The following is a 16,971-nucleotide window of genomic DNA, read 5'->3' on the forward strand; positions in this document are numbered from 1 at the left end:
GAGGTCGTCAGTCAGCGCGACCAGTACAGTCTCCACCCCGTGACCGGGGCAAAACCTGGACTGGTGGGGATCGAGGACAGAAGCATCATCCAGAAATGCCTGCAGCTGTGTTGCCACCGCTCTCTCTATCAATTTGCCCAAATAGGGCAAATTGGACACCGGCCGATATTTGGCCAATTCAGCCGGGTCTAAAGATGGCTTTTTCAGGAGAGGGCGGACCATCGCTTCCTTGAGTGCCCCGGGGAATCGTCCCTCCAAGAGGGACTTGTTAATAATCTCCCGCAGGGCACCTTGAAACCCCTCACGACCCATCTTGATGAGCCACGAGGGGCACGGATCAAGGTCGCATGTGGTTGGGCGCACTACTGCAAGCAATCTGTCAACTTCTTCCAGGCTGAGTGGGCAGAAACTCACTAAACCCAACTCCAAAGACGTGCAAAGGGCCTCAAGTTCACTTACTGTATCAATTGTCACGGGGAGGTCACGGCAGAGAGCCAAGACTTTCTCTGCAAAATAGCTCGCAAATGCCTCACAGCCGATATCCAATTCCCTCACATTTTGTCTGCCCTGTGGCAATGTTGTCAATGACCGAATCGTACTAAATAATTGTGCCGGGCGTGAGCTAGCAGATGCAATCCTGGCCGCAAAGAACTCCCTCTTTGCGGCCTTGACTGCCATCTGATAGGCCTTCATAAACGTCCTATAAGATGCTCTTGACGCCTCGTCGCGAGCTCGGCGCCACCGTCTCTCTAGTCGTCTCAGTTCTCGCTTCAGCTGGCGCAACTCCTGGGTATACCAGGGCGCCTGCCTTACCCGAGTCCGGAGAGGACGCCTGGGAGCAATCTCATCAATGGCCGCGGAGAGCCGGTCGTGCCAGTCCTCCAGTAGCTCATCCAACGAGCTGCCAGGGGGCTTCGGCTCCCGCAACACCATCTGAAGCCGCATCGGGTACATTTGGCCTTGCGGGCGAGCAAAAATCCGCTCGCCACCTAAGCGGGGTTGGGGTGGCACATTCAGACGAGCCTTCAGGGCCTGGTGGTCCGACCATGGTACCGCAGTAGCAGTAATCCGGTCCACCATTACTCCAGCCACAAAGATCAGATCAAGCATATGACCGGCCCGATGCGTGGGGGCCGTGATGACCTGAGAGAGTCCCATTGCCGCCATGGACGACACTAGGTCCGCAGCCCGGCTGGAGGTCGCGTCCTCAGCGTGGACGTTGAAATCACCCACGACTAACAGCTGAGGGTGCTCCAATGCCCAGCCTGATACGGCCTCCAGCAGGGACGGCAGGCTATTGGCCGGTGCGCTAGGCGGTCGGTACACCACCCAAATTGCCAAACTCTCCTCAGCCTCCAGCATCGCTCCGACACACTCAATGCCCGCGATCTCCACGGCCGGGAGCGCCCTGAAGGAGAAAACCTCCCGAATGAAAATAGCCACTCCTTCCCCCGCCCCTTTTTCTGTGATTGGTGAAGGACCGAGAAACCAGGAGGAGCAAGCTGGGCCAGGGCTACGGTTTCCCCCTCCCTGACCCAGGTCTCGGTCACGCATGCCAGGTCAGCTTGTTGGTCCATCACAAAGTCCCGAAGGACAGCAGCTTTGTTGTTAATCGACCTGGCATTGCACAACACCAATGACGGAGAAGGGTACTCCATCGTAGCCCCACTGCCAGTCACCCTTGGGATGGGTCTCAGGCTGGAAGGGTGCCAAGCCATTCTGCTTCTCCGCATCCTTCCCTTAAAACACTGCCTAGACCCACCGCTATACTTCCCCCTCCCCAAGAGCACCGGAATCACATGACCAGGTCTTTCCATCACTGGGCGATCTCCACAACGCTTCAGATCTGAAGTTCATCTGAAGCTTGCTTCTTTTCCAGCATTTGAACCTTTTTCTTAACCTTTTTAGATTTGGCATCCATTTCCTTCACTTTCTCAGCTGTTTGCTCCGTCTTTTTTGCAGTTTCAGTCAATTGGAGCTGCTGAGCTGCAAGATTCTGGTTTAAAGCTGTTAGCTGTTGATTGATATTCATCATCTGGTCCAGTAGAGGACGCAAAGAGTCCACTAGCAGTTTAGAAAACTCAGTGGTATCTTCCAGTCGCGGGCTCATACTCCCCAGTGGTTTCACTTTTGCTTGTTTGTCTTTCTCTGTTTTTTTCCACGCCATGTTTGTGGATTGTTTACTTTTTAAAGTACTTGCTAAAGTCTCTGAAATTCGCCAAAACACTTATTGGCGCTTTGGTTGATTTCTTAAAACAGATTTCAGCGCTTAAACGTCAGCTCCCCCTTGGCAAATCGCTGTTATATTTATGCGTATGGGAGGGGTCCCTCTCTCGCTCGTCCCGTCGTTCCCAGAGGGGCTTTCTTTTAAATTCCCGGCATTTCGCTTTTACTTGACTCACTGTTCATTGGTGGTCTGGAGACCTCATTCAAGGTACGCTTTATACGCCTGATCTCCAACGCTTGTCCTGGTCAGTGGCTCTGGTTGCATTACGGACGCAGCAGCAGCAGGACCATCAGGGCGGAAGAGTGCCTCAATTCCCCAGCAATGCGCTGGTGAAGAGGCCACCCTTCAGAAGCCCCATGGCTAGGAGCCTTTCACAAGGGCTCCGGGGTGTGTGTGGCAAACAATCGCCCCCCCTCCCAACCGCTGGCGTGCGGATCGCTTCCCCAGGAGATCCGGGAGACGCGTTTGCTAGCATGTCGCTATAAACCAGAAGTCCCTTTCATATGCTCTTCTAAAGAGCTTGTTTACATCTCTTTGTAGAAGACAAAATGGACAGAACCTTCTTCAGGTGTGGTGTTCTACAGTGTGGTGGCAGTCACCAAAAATGTACTTGCTAGGGCACCTACAGTTCTTACCTTTGTGCAGAAGGGGACATATAACAGACCCTTTTGTGAAGATCTCAGTTGTCATGCAGACATATATAGGGAGACATGGTTCTGCAAGTCTGAGGTTGCCAGGTTATGAAGGGCTTTTTCAGGTCAAAACCAGCACCTTGAATGGAACCTGGAAACAAATAGGCAACCAGTGCAATCCTTCGACAAAGGCATCATATGCTCAACGTGGCTACCTTCTCATAACAGGGCTACTGCATTCTGGACCAGTTGCAATTTCTGAGTAGGGGTGTGCAGGTTTTTTTAATCAGTACTTTTCTGTTCCAGGCTAAAATATTGGTACTTTTAAAAAATCCCGGATTGCAATACTGCTATGGTATTTGGATCCGAGATTTTCAGAAATCCCAATTTTTTTCAAGTCCAATAGACCCAAGAAGAAAAATACAAGTAAAAAAAAAAGCCGGCCTGATCTCGGCTGGCTTGGCTTCTCCTGCAGTACGATTTAAACTGTGCTGCAGGAGAAGCTGTCCCCTGGATCTGTGTGACGTGGGGAGGTTTCTTGCTGCCGCACACAGACTTGGCTGGAATGGCTTCTCTGCAGCCTGGTTTAAACCGGGCTTCAACACCAGCTGGCCTTAGGATCTGCATGCAGCTGGGAGGTCTCTCCCTGCTGCACGCAGACCTAGCTGGAGTGGAATGGCTTTTCCTGCAGGTTTGAACCGCGCTGCAGGAGAAGCTGGCTAGCAGATTGCTCCCTGTGGCACAGCAGCTTCTGGAGGTGGCTTCTCCTGCAGTCCGGTTTAAACTGGGCTGCACAAGAAGCCAGCCCCAAGCTGAGCTGGTGAGAACAATCTGCTCCTTCCGGCACAGCTGATCCTTCGGCTGTCTTCTGCAGTCCCTTTAAACTTTAAAGGGACTGCAGTAGAAGCCCAACAAACAGCTGAGAGGCAGGAGCAATCTGCTTCTACTTCTCTGCCATTTTCGTATCTACTGGTAATTTCCAAATTTATCCAGGATTTTCTTGGGATTTCCCCCACACACACACTTTTCATGAGGGGAGATAATTTCCTGTCCAGGTACAACTGGAAAAGGCACTCATAGTCAGTGTGCTCACATATTTCTGTAATAAAAGGACTGGATCTAATAAGACTTGTAGGCTTTTCACTGGGTGAAATGACCCATCCCATCCAAACTGGGGAGCCCCATTCCCTTTAGGGTCTCATCTCTACCTTAGCAGCAACATCAAGCATGGTGCTGAGCATCTCTTAGGTGATATGCCACACTACTGAGACTGTCTGCTGTTTAAGCCTCAGTGGACAAGAAGATAAACAGGAGAAGAAAAACTCCTTGCCTCCTGGATTTTGGTGCTGTTCTTTCATGTTAAGCTTCTTAAAACTGGCACCCATTAGTAAAATGCAAGTTTACTTTAATTGCTGAAGCTTCTGAAGGGAATGCAGCAAAGGAAAGAAGAATTTAAGGAGAAAGCATGAGGAAGCTGAGGTTAAAAAAAATTCCTCCGCTTAGCATAGATCAGAATGTACAAGAGCACAAGAAGGGGTAGAAGGAAGAAGGTAGAAACATGGACTGTAAGAAAATCAGAGGAGAGGAGTTTGGAACTTATTACATTTATATGGCGAAAATGGGGAAGAAAGAGAAGCAATTTATATAGGGACAAGTGGAGGACTAAAAACAAATTGGGGAGGCATCTCTGTATCCAGATCCCCCAATACTTCCTCTTTCCCTTCCCTGGCAGACCCCGTAGCTTCTCCCCTTTTTCTTATTAATTTGCATTTTATTTATTCATCTATGCCGCTCCTTTCTTCCCAGTGGAGACCAAAAGTGAGTTACATTGTTCTCCTCTCTTCCATTTTATTCTCAAAACAGCCCTGTGAGGTAGAGTAGGCCGAAAGTGTATAACTGACCCAAGGTCATAGAATCACAGAGTTGGAAGATGACAAAAGATGACAAAAAACTTCCAGGATCTCCAGCCAAACTAGCCTGGAGAAAAATTGCTTCCTGACCCCAAAGTGGCATTTCCCTGCGCGTGTAAGAAAGGGCCACAAGAACTAAGCACTGATGCAACCTTTCTTGCCCTCCCTCTCATAATCTGCCTAAGTTCACAGAATCAGCATTGCTGTCAGATAGCCATCTAGCCTCTGTTTGAAAACCTCCAAATGAGAGTCCACCACCTCCCAAGGAAGCCTGTTCCACTGAGGAACTGCTCTAACTGTCAGGACGTTCTTCCTGATGTTTAGCTGAAAACTCTTCTGATTTAATTTCAACCCATTGGTTCTAGTCCGACCTTCTGGGGCAACAGAAAACAACTCTGTGCCATCCTCTAGATGACAGCCCTTCAAGTATTTGAAGATGGCTATTGTATCACCTCTCAATTGTCTCCTCTCCAGGCTAAACATACCAAACACCTTCAACCTTTCCTCATACGACTTGGTCTCCATACCCCTCACCATCTCCATTGCCCTCCTCTGGACACGTTCAAGCTTGTCTATATCCTTGTTAAATTGTGGTGCCCAAAGCTGAACTCAGTACTCTAGGTCTTACCCAGCAATCTTCCATGGCAGAGCAGGGATTCAGACCTGGGCCTCCGAGATCCTGGTTTGACATTCTACCCACTACACCAACTGGCTCCTTCTCTGCTTCCCATCCACCATCCAACCTCTTCAGCTTTCATTCCTTCCCTTCCTTGGAAGTCTTTCCCCAGGAAAGGTCTGTCTGAGCAGTGCAATGGCGGCTTCTGGGATGGTGCCAGCTGTGTTGTGGCAAGGTTTCTTCCATCAGGGGACATGGCACTAGAAGGGCATGGAACCTCTCTCCCCTCCCCCATGGCTTTGTTTTACAGAATCATAGAATCATAGAGTTGGAAGGGGCCATACAGCCCATCTAATCCAACCCCCTGCCCAGTGCGGGACCAGCCTACAGCATCTCTGACAAATATTCATCCAGCCTCTTCTTGAAAGCTGTCAGTGAAGGGGAGCTAACTACCTCTCTAGGCAGCTGATTCCACCTTTGAACCACTCTGACCATGAAAAAGGTTTTCCTAATATCCAGCCGATACCTTTCTGCATGTAATTTAAACCCGTTGCTTCGGTCCTATCCTCTGCTGCACTGGAACAGCTCCTTGTCCTCCTCCAAATGACAGTCTTTCAAATATTTAAAGAGAGCAATCATGTCCACCCTCAATCTCCTCTTCTCCAAACTAAACATTTCCAAGGCCCTTAGCCTTTCCTCGTAGGGCTCGATCTCCTGATCATCCTCGTCGCTCTCTTCTACACACTCTCGATTTTGTCCACATCCTTTTTGAAGTGAGGCCTCCAGAACTGCACACAGTACTCAAGGTGCGGCCTGACCAAGGCTATGACCTCCTGCAATTTCGATGCTATGGCCTGACAAAGGGGCTATGATCTCCTGAAATTTCGATGCTATGGCCCTTTTAATACAACCCAATACTGAATTTGCCTTTTTACCACCGCATCACACTGATGGCTCATATTTTGTTTACAGTCCACTCTTACCCCAAGATCTCTTTTGCATACACTACTCCTCGGAAACATATCCCCCATCCAGTATTTGTGCTTGACATTTTTGTGGCCCAGATGTAATACTGTGCATTTATCTTTGTTGAATTGCATCCTGTTTGCAATTGCCCACTTCTGTAGAGTATTCAGGTCTTGTTGAATTTTAACTCTATCTTCTTGGGTGTTTTCTGCTCCTCCCAATTTGGTGCCATCAGCCCCTCTACCCCTTCATCCTGTTCATTGATAAAAATATTGAAAAGTACCGGTCCCAAAACTGAGCCCTGCGGCACCCTGCTGGATAACTCCCTCCAATCTGATGAAACACCATTGACCATCACTCTTTGGGTGCGGTCCTCTAATTTATTTATTTATTAGATTTATACCCTGCCCTCCCCAACATGCTCAGGGCGGCTAACAACAGAGGCAAATGCCATAACAAACAGTTAAAACAACGTAAAACAATCATTAAACGGTATAAAACAATCATTTATTTATTTATCTAACCAGTTCCCTATCCACCGAACTGTCCTATAGTCCAGCCCACAGTCTTCCAGTTTGCCCATCAGAATATCATGGGGAATCTTATCAAAAGCTTTACTGAAATCCAGGTAAATCACATCAACAGAGTTCCCACGATCCAGTAAGCTCGTTACATGATCAAAGAAGGAAACCAGGTTGGTCTAACAAGATCTGTTGAGAGAACGGCTGTGGCCTAAACTGGCAAATACCAACATTGACAAATGCTTGCTGTACCTAGTAAGGGAACTCCACAATAACACATCATTGAAGGTAAGAGTGGGTATCTCAGGCTCATTGACGTACAGTATCCCTGTAACCAGAGGTGTAAAACAGGGCTGTGTTCTTGCCCCTCTTCTTTTCAACCTCTATATTAATGACATCATCAAGAGGCTCTCCGACCCAGAAGTTTTTCCACCGGGAGTTGGCTCATGGAAAATTTCAATTTTTCTCTTTGCCGATGACATGGTGCTATTGTCTATAACTCAGACTGGCCTTAGAAGAGCATTGTCGAGACTAGGTGACATCTGTAGAGAAGAGCACTTAAATATAAACTACTCAAAGACCAAGGTGATGGTCTTTGGAAACAGGAGGCGATCCTTTCGCTAGACAATTGATGGCATCCCAGTAAAGCAAACCCAGACCTTTAAATACCTGGGGATCACCTTCAGCGACACACTCTCTTGGAAGGCTCATATAGAAACAACAACAATAACAGCTCTCCGCTCATTAAGGGCAATTTAAAAATGTTATCGTACAAAAGGGGGCTTTCTGATAGACTCAGTTCTTAAACTCCTCCAGAGCAAGACAATCGCCCAACTCCTTTATGGTGTCAAGGTGTGAGGCTGGAACGACTCCACTATTGCCAGCCTGGAGAGAATTCAAAACCTTTTTATGAAAAGGCTGCTAATAGTTCCAACAAGCACCCTGGCAACATTGTTAAGAGTGGAACTGGGCCTTCCCTCTCTACGGGCCTGTGCCCATAAAGCTTTTTATAACTATTGGCACAAATTGAAGAGAGCACCTACTGATCACCTTTCAAGCAGTTGCTTCCTTGCTTGCCAAAAAGACCCTAAATGGCTATCCAAATACAATAGCATATTGCCAATCTATAACCTTCCAGATGTAATCCTTGGGCCTCTTCGGACTGACTTTAATGGCAGGGAGCAAATATATATCCAGGACACTGCCCAAGACTGGCGAGTCATTCAAGAGAATAAATCCTCACCTTGGTACAAACTAATCAAATCAGACCATCAAAGGGCCCAATATTTAACCAAGATCTCATATAGCAAATTACGTTCTGCACTAACTTCAATCCGCTTTCAATCAATGCAATCAGCAATGCTTGAAGGCGGCTATACCAACATGCCTGCTGCCCAGCGTTTCTGCCCATGTGGAGGTTCAGCGCCAGAGGTCCAATCTATCAATCCCCTAGGAAGAAATTTCTAGGCCCAATTTTGGCCACCCTAGGCACTAGAACAGAAACAGAAAAAAAATCTAGTTTTACTAGCAGACATAGAGGCCGAGATTTCACACTAGGTGGCCCTCTTTGCCCTCGCTGCAGAGAAAATTCGGGGGGAAATAGCAGCACCATAGCTCAATTACTAACGGAGACCAGGATGGAAGAGTTGGAATTATTAAGATGTTTTATTGTGTATTAAATTAGCTTTTTATTTTTCTGGTTTTAGTAGTTTACATCTTGTTCTGTCATTGTAATGGCCTATGGCTAAAGGCAATAAAAACTGAACCTGAACCTGACAAGATTTGTCGGAGACAAAACCAGGGTTTGGAATAGGGATGGGCATGGACCAGCTCATGGACCAAATTTTGTCATGGACCAGGGCCCAGTTCGTGGTCTGTGAGCCCAGTCCATGCAATTGCACCATTCACGGACCACCATGTTCCCCAGCAGTCCATGGGAACAGTCCATGAGCCAGAGATGCTGGTGCCAAGGATTGCCAAGGTAACAGAGCATTGCCTTCTCTTCCCTCACTGAGGCACAAATTACCTTCCCTTCACTTGTGGAAGCATGCTGCCGCTGTGGCACAACTTCAGAGAGTAAGGGAGGCGTGTTTAAATGCCTCCCCTTCCCTTCCCCAGTCACATGCAGCGGCAGCATGCTTCTAGGAGAGAAGGGAAGGCAGTTTGCCTTCCCTCATGGAAGTGTGCCGCTGCTGTGGTGCTGTTGTGGCACAACTTTGGAGAGTGAAGGGGGATTATGTTTCAATGCCTCCTCTTCCCTTCCCCAGTTGTGCCGCAGCAGTGGCATGCTTCCAGAGTGAACTTAACTCCATGAAGTGGCAGCGCAATGTTGGAGAGTGAAGGGGGGTTGTGTTTAAATGCCTCCCCTTCCCCAGTCGTGCTACAGCAGCAGCACGGTTCCAGGAATGAAGTGCCTCAGCGAGTGAAGGAAGGGTATTTTGAGTGCCTTTCCCTTCATGAACCCAACAAACCACAGCACAGTCTGTTAAATGCGAAAGTCTGTGGAGGTTTGTGTTTCATAAACTCCATGAACAATGAACCTCCACAGACCTTCATTTTTTCGGTTCGTGCCCACCCTTAGTTTGGAAGGCTTACCAATATTGTGTGATTTCAGAATGGCCACTGAGATCTCAGAGTGCATTCTTTTCTTAAATCTAGTGGCATTGTTTCTGTTATTTGGTGGGCTTTTAGTCTTCCTGGGGGTATATAAAGAGACCAGATTTTCTTGCAAACCTAGGACTTCAGGTTTGTAAAGAAATTCTCCCTAGCTGTCCTTAGTTCCTTGTTGCAGATCTATTTATCATAGCCTCTATGGCAAAGTCCTGAATTAGATGATTTTGCATACTCACACAAACACAAAGCAAGGTTTTGAATCCATTTCAGGTAGGGTTGCCAAATAGTTTTCACTCACCGGCGGGAGAGGCTCCGTCCCATCCGGGAGCAGTCCGTGCGCGCGCGCACCGCCGCGACGTCACCGGAAGTGACGTCAGACGCTACCGACGTTGGGGGCGTGGCCGAGCTCGTGTGGGGGGGAAACATATGGGGCTCCGAAGCGGGGGGTTACCCGCCCCCCGGGCACATTTGGCAAGCCTAATTTCAGGTGTATGTTTCTGAAACCTAGTGATCTTTTTTTTTCTTTTTAAAGGGTTCGCTTACACTTGAAGAAAAGCAAAAATTAGCAAAAGAACAAGAACAAGCACAAAAACTCAAAAGCCAACAACCACTTAAACCTCAGCCTCACACAGTTGCTGCTCCAGTCAAACAGGTACGAATGCAGTATCATAATACAACTTTTCATGGCAGTGTTTGGACAGATTCCAGCTAATCACTAAGAAAATATTCTACCTTATGTAATTCATTGTATTTGTAAATTTCTTCACTTTTAAGCTTGCCTGCCATCCAAAGTAGATGTTTTATTAAAGTTCTTGGAATGCAGTAGATGGAATAAAGAACTTTTTAGCAGTTTGATTCCTAAGCGAAGACATAATTTAACCTACATTAAGGAATGAATTGACTACTTCTTCATGGAGGTGTGAAAAGGCACCCCTGCTGTAGAACAGCAGCAAGCAGAGTAGAAGCGAGCAGCAACTGTGTCTTGTGTGCTCCATGCCTGCACTTCTCTGCTGACGTCACCCCATCGTTCCTTTTTTTTTGTCAAGTTAGTGCTAAAGCACTGAACTGATGACCGTCTCCCACCTCCACTGCCCCACAGTCCAGCAATCCCCCTCTCCATGTTCATAGCTGAATCATAATGTTAAACCCAAAAGCACTGTGAAAAAGCCCATTTAAAGGGCTAAAAAGTGTTGGGAGGGAAAGTGGAGCTTTGCCATTTAAGGCAAATCTCATATCCCCTCCCCCATTGGCTGTGGACAGAGTTTCCACTCTGCATTTTCCAGTTTGAACTGGGTAAAATGAAGTTTTCCTTTTGATTTAAGCACAAAAGCCCTGGGGAGTCCCACAAATGACTCTCAAAATGAAAATGACATGTGGAAACTCCCAAGAAACACAGGGGCCTATTTTTCTCCATGTGGGGAAAAATCCCTGTGTGGAAGCTGCCCATAGTCCCAATCTTTTGTGTGTGTATGTGTGTTAAGTGTCATCAAGTCACTTCCAACGTATGGTGACCCTATCAGTGTCCACCAAAATGGCCTATTGTTAACAGCCTCGCTCAGGTCTTGAAAACTGAGCAGTGTGGCTTCCTTGACTGAGTCAATCTATCTCATGTTGGGCCTTTTTCTTTTCTTGCTGCATTCAATTTTTCCTAGCATTATTTTCTTCTCATAATGTGATCAAAATACAATAGCCTCATTTTAGCTTTGCTTGCCTGTAGATGCTTAATATTTTTCACTTGCTGAATGTTGAAATAGCACTTTTTGCACTTTACTGTGACTGGTTGCCAGATATTTGTTTGAATGTCTTTACAAATTTATATTGGAACTTTCAGGACCAGTATTGCATAAGTATTAATAATCAATACAAACAAAAATTGTTGTATACTATCCACAGTAAAAGCATATATAAACGACAGTATGCATCCTAACCAAGCTAGGCAACTACAGAAATATATTCACATACTTTATTCTTGTAAATTCATAGAGTTGCTATTAGTTCTTTAACTGCCAGCTACTAGAAATTCAAGTTGTTGCAAAGTATTTTAATTACACTGGTTTTGTGCTTTTTTTCAGACCAAGGATTTGACCGGTACTTTGATAGATAACATGGCATCATTGGCCAGCCAGTCTCACAATAGACCTAAAGTTCCTTCTTCAAGTAGTTTTTCTTCAGTTCCATCTATGGGTATTGGAGCAGGGTTTTCATCACCTGTTGAGAGCACTAAGAGAAATGGACTAAATGCTAATGTGGGATTTCAGCCTTCAGGATTCAGCATGGGGGTTGGCACTACAAGCCAGAATTTCTTCAGCAGTGCTGTAATCACCAATATGAATATGTTGCCTACAGGCAACATGCCAACTTACAGCACTATGAGCACTACAGCTGCAGTTTCACAGCCAGCACAGCAAAACAGGGCACCAGATATGTCTGCTTTAGATAGCTTGTTTGGTCCTCAGAAACCCAAAATCAGTATGAATCAGTTATCACAACAAAAAACAAACCAGTGGCTTAATCAATTTGTACCTCCTCAGGGTGCCAGCAGTTCTCTTCCAGGGACGCAAATGAATGTAACGGGACAGCCTGGATTTGGTTTACAGGGAAATCCTTTCTTTAATCCTCAGAACTTTACGCAGCCAACAAACAACATGACAAGCAGCAGCTCAGCAAGTAATGACTTAAAAGACCTCTTTGGATAATAGTTGTTATCATGGGCAAGTTGATGGTGTAGAGGCATCTCTTTATGTCTGGTAAAAGCTGGGTTGAGAACTTCCGTCTAGCAAAATGGACAAGAGAAAAGCTGTTTCCAGAAAGAGCTAGTAATACACTTTATTTTCTTAGGCACCAAGAAGTTCCTATCCCCTTCTACAGTTTTGAGGTCAGTTTTATCAATCCAGGTACCCAGAGTTGTAAACATTAGAAACTGCGCATCTTGCCACTTCAGGAATTTTTTCTTCTAGCCACTGTGTAATCCTACAAATAAACATCTTACAAATACAAGAAAAAAATTGTATTTACTTTTGGTCCACCAAATGCACTACATGTATGCCCTGGTCTCTTGTTGATCTTGTAATGTTTGAATTAGGTATGGATTTAAAATGAGTTATAAATACATTTTGGTAATGGGTTGTAATTGGATGCATGTATTACTATGCAGCTTCTTTAAATGTACACAGCTAAATTTTTGAGAAGTACAGAGTTATTTACCCCCTTGTAAATCAATACCATGAGTAGTGCTCTCCTTAATAAAGTACATCAAAAGAGAGAGAGATCCTTCTAACAGAGGTGCTCTTTGTTACAAAACAAATATTGCCGGATGATCATTCAGCATAACTTTCCTACTGGTAACCTATGCTGAAGTATCAGCTCCTACAGTGGAAGCCATGTGGTTGGCATGGTGACCTTAAAATCTTGCCTAAATATGCATGGTAGCTTAATCATGCTTATATTTATATTTGAAATCTGGATATTGAAATAATACCAGTGCAAATTAATTAACAAAAATCTGTTTCAAATCGTCCTACAAATTCCATTTTGTTAGAATTTAGAAATTACTTTCATTATGTTTAAAATGTTGGCATAACTGTATGGAAAGAATTTGGATAGTTTCTTTATTCTCCTGGCTACTTCTGAGACAAAAGTCGAAGCTTGACAAACCTTAAGTGAAGCATATTTGTTATAGATTCAGATTAAAGTGAGCTCTGTTTCTTTAGATTAAATGGATACATTACAAAGAAAGTGATGAAGCCAGTCTTCTGTGAAAAGGTTATTGCATTTAGACCAAACTGTCGTTCTTTATGTAGTTTCAGAATCATCTGGAAGACTGATACAAACTTTTGTAATACCAAGTTTGGAGTAAATAGCTCTTGTTGTATATTTTGACATACCGGTCCAGATCCAAAAGTTTCCCCAATCTAGATGCAGCAGTAAATCCTGCTGATTAGGTAGGAAAGGGTATTTCACTTCCCCAAGACCAGAATCTCTGTCCCATTGCTTATTTCTACTGGGCTTTAACTATTTCTTTCCTAGGAATTTTGGGACCTTTGTTACATATAGCTGGCTATTTTGAGAAGGAAAGAATTAGTTATCTTTTTTATAGAAAGCCTATACACTTTATTTTTCAAAGCCTTTCACTGAATAAATTATTTCCATTTCCTGCTTAAGAAACCAAAGGCCTTATGCTGTAAATGTGAGTTGTATTTTGTTAAATTATATTTCCAATTTTAAGCAGTAATAATGTTTAAATGTATCTAAAGAACTTTGTATTATAGCTGCTGCCTTAGTACTCTTACTTTGTATCTCTGGGACCAGTGATAAAATTGTGTTTTGTTTTTAAATACTTGTGGTTTTCATGTGCTGTTGATACTCTCACTGAACTATGCTTAGTTAGCTACATAATTTGTGCATAAAATATGACCATTAAATGTTAGGTGTATATATAGTTCTTTGGTCTCCAGGTTTCTTAAATTTCACATATATGTCATTGATAAAAAATGCTCAATGTTATGACAGCATGGTTTCCCAAATTTTTAAAAAGAGAAGAGGACAAATCAAATGAAGACTGCTAAAACAGAATTCTTCCAGAACACAAGTTTATGTAACAAATTATAGATGTATTATAAAATCGTATCCCCATATGTAGGGATTTCCTTGATAACCTAGACTTGTAAGTTTCTTACACATTGTCATTAATGATTTGTAGCCATTCAAATTTATAATTTAATTGCTCATGTCAGAGAAAGACTTTTTTGTTTAGATTTTTCCTTGTGTATGCTAATCTGTATTTTAATGTTACATTACATCAGAGGAAATGTTACTTAGTTCTTTGATCTCAACAAAGGCACTGGCATTCTCTCTGTCAGTTTCTCTGAAGGTTTGATTTAAGGTTGTATGCAAGATATCCTGTAATGGTTTAACTTGGAAGAATGGAAGTAGAAAAGAAAGAAGATGGAGATTAAATGATACACTTCTACTACAAGATGATGAAATAAAACAAAAATATAAGAAAGATTTGATAGAATACTTCAAGATACCCTATAATGGGGGGGGGGGACCTTCATCCCTGGTCAGAGTTAGTGAAGTACAATAAGGATATTTCTCTGTTAGTCTTTGATGTTACATAACAGCACAGTGACTAGTTTCCAGAAGCGTAGCTTTCTTCTGTGAAGAAATGAATGTGTTCTATATAAAAGTGTGAATAGTTCCTTTTTAGGAAGTATTTAGGGAATGTTGAGTACATTTCCTTCCAAGAAGTAAATGAGTGAATTTGAATTTTAAGTTATACAACTGGGGACGGAGGATGGAAGACTTCACAGATATAGTGATCCCCCAGCCTTTATCCACAGCTCATATATTTAGGATGGCTCGGGCATATTGAAACTTGTAGACATAGTTAAATTCCCTGACCCTTGAATGCCTGTATGTAGTGGTATAAATGATTTTTCTTTATAGTGAGTCATACAAAAGAGCTGCTATGGGCACAGTAAGGTACTTAGATAATGTTAATGACACACGTTCTTCCTGTGGAACTCATATCTCTTCATTATGAATGGAAATTGCACTCTATGTTGATGCTTTCAAGACATTTGACAGGCTTCATGGGCACAAAGTGGATGACTGAAAGGTACAGTAAAGAAGATGAAAGATGCAGTGTAAACTACAACAACTATGTTTCTGACATAGTATACCCTTGAGGAATTGGCCCAGCTTGGCCTGTCTTTCTCACAGTATGGTTTTATTAATGAGGAAATTCTGGAACTCTTCTTAAGTTTTATTGTCTCAGGTTTCTTGGAATACAAATATTCTCAAGCAATTTGAAATGTAAATACAGACACTAAATAACCTTTTCCTATCCTTTCATATTTAATGGATCAAATCCTGTTTTGTTTTGCAATGGAGACCTTGTTATAGGAAACAAACCTTAGCATCATCCAGGTGGAGCAGACAGGAATCCTAGAATATGAAGTGACTTTTCTTTAAAAGGTGGATGGTGGGGTTAGTTGCTGGATCTGATTCTTTCCCTCAAAAGGAGAAGGAGCTGCAAGATCTATCTTGGACATCGAGTAATCTTCTCCTGTCTCATATGTTACCCCTGTCAAATATAAAATATCTCTACACATGTATTGACAGCATTAAGAATGAAAGCTATAATTTGGGTCTGAGCTGCAGGTATAGATCAGTGTTGTGCTTATTGACATCTTAATTTTTAAAGAAGCAGGAATTGAAATTCACAAAGTAATATTTCAGTACAATTATTGCCATCTATTGCTGTTTTTCAATTATATCAAGTAAATAAGTAAACCTGGGAATTAATGTTACTGTTAGTAAACTAGTGAAATTTTAATACATTTCATTGTTTCAGTGAGAGTGTCAATTTGTGGCTGTTGGCTTAAAGTTTTCCACAGGTATGTTTCACATAGAAAATTATTTGTACCTGCTATAGCATCAGCCTCATCTAACCAGCATGAGATGGTTGTATCATTCTAAAGTAAACAAGTGCTACCCAGCTCCTGGTCATGTGATATTTCACACAGCTGGCTTCTTGTAGATATTTTCTAAATTGAAATGGGTTTATGTGGTTCAAAGTTTTAAAAATTCAATCTTCAAAACAAATATATTGGTGGTTGTTACCAGTGTTTTACTGTTGGTCAGTGTAACACATGTAGACATTCTACAATCAATTGGGGGATTTAATTGCCTAGAAAATTCAGCCATAATGACATGCCTTTGAATAATTTAATGACATGTCCTTGACATTTCTTGACTTTGCATTTAAATCTTTAAAATAAGATGATCCCTTATAAAGAAATTTGTAAAAACAGTTCTCCTTAAAGTCCTAAAATTCAAACAGCACTGAGTGTTGTATAATCTCCTAAATTGGATGTTTGTATATCAAAATGGTTTTATATGTATTTAACTCAGGCCTGACTGGAAATATTTAATGTCTGTCTAAATGTACTGTCTCTTCTTAGTGGCTTAGAATTCTTGTGTGTAAAGTGGTGATGTCAATGGTGTTGCTGTGGTTCATGATCAGTAGAACTCTAGCATGGCATTCTATTTTGGATGATTGGACTTCACTGCTCTTCAAAACAAATCTATTCTTATATCAACTTTTCAGATCAGTAATATGTAAAATGTACAGTGATGGTTACAAGAAATTACTACCACTTTGTACTGTGAATGGAAGAATTGTGTAGTTTTGAAATCCTAAATGATGTTGCTTTATTGAAATAAAAAACCTTTTCATATTTTCAGCTTTACAGATAAGAGTGAAATGTCATAAGTTCAAAAAAACAAACAAACCCAGTGCTTGCAATTGACTGTGGAGATGTGCAAGTTTTATAGTGTGGTTCCACATGACTTTACCAGTAAAATAGTGACTAGAAGAGAAATGGCTGTTGCTTATTCAAATGGGCTCTCAGTGACACTTTGCTGATAATGTATAATTTCATCTGACTGGTTAGCTAATTCTTAATTTTATTCTTAACTA

At 43.1% G+C, this 16,971-nt stretch overlaps 1 protein-coding gene across 1 annotated transcript in view; it reads left to right on the forward strand.

The window, feature by feature from the left end:
- SCYL2 (SCY1-like, kinase-like 2) overlaps positions 1-13,634 on the forward strand; it is a 54,823-nt gene extending 41,189 nt beyond the window's left edge. Inside the window, exons 17-18 of the mRNA XM_015424822.1 lie at positions 10,018-10,137; positions 11,558-13,634. Coding sequence (XP_015280308.1) covers positions 10,018-10,137; positions 11,558-12,181 — 744 coding nt within the window. The 3' untranslated portion in view covers positions 12,182-13,634. The remainder of the gene's footprint in view (positions 1-10,017; positions 10,138-11,557) is intronic.
- Positions 13,635-16,971: the final 3,337 nt, after the last annotated feature.

This window comes from Gekko japonicus, unplaced genomic scaffold, assembly GCF_001447785.1.
Source record: "Gekko japonicus isolate JY-2015 unplaced genomic scaffold, Gekko_japonicus_V1.1 scaffold968, whole genome shotgun sequence".
Lineage (NCBI taxonomy): Eukaryota > Metazoa > Chordata > Lepidosauria > Squamata > Gekkonidae > Gekko > Gekko japonicus.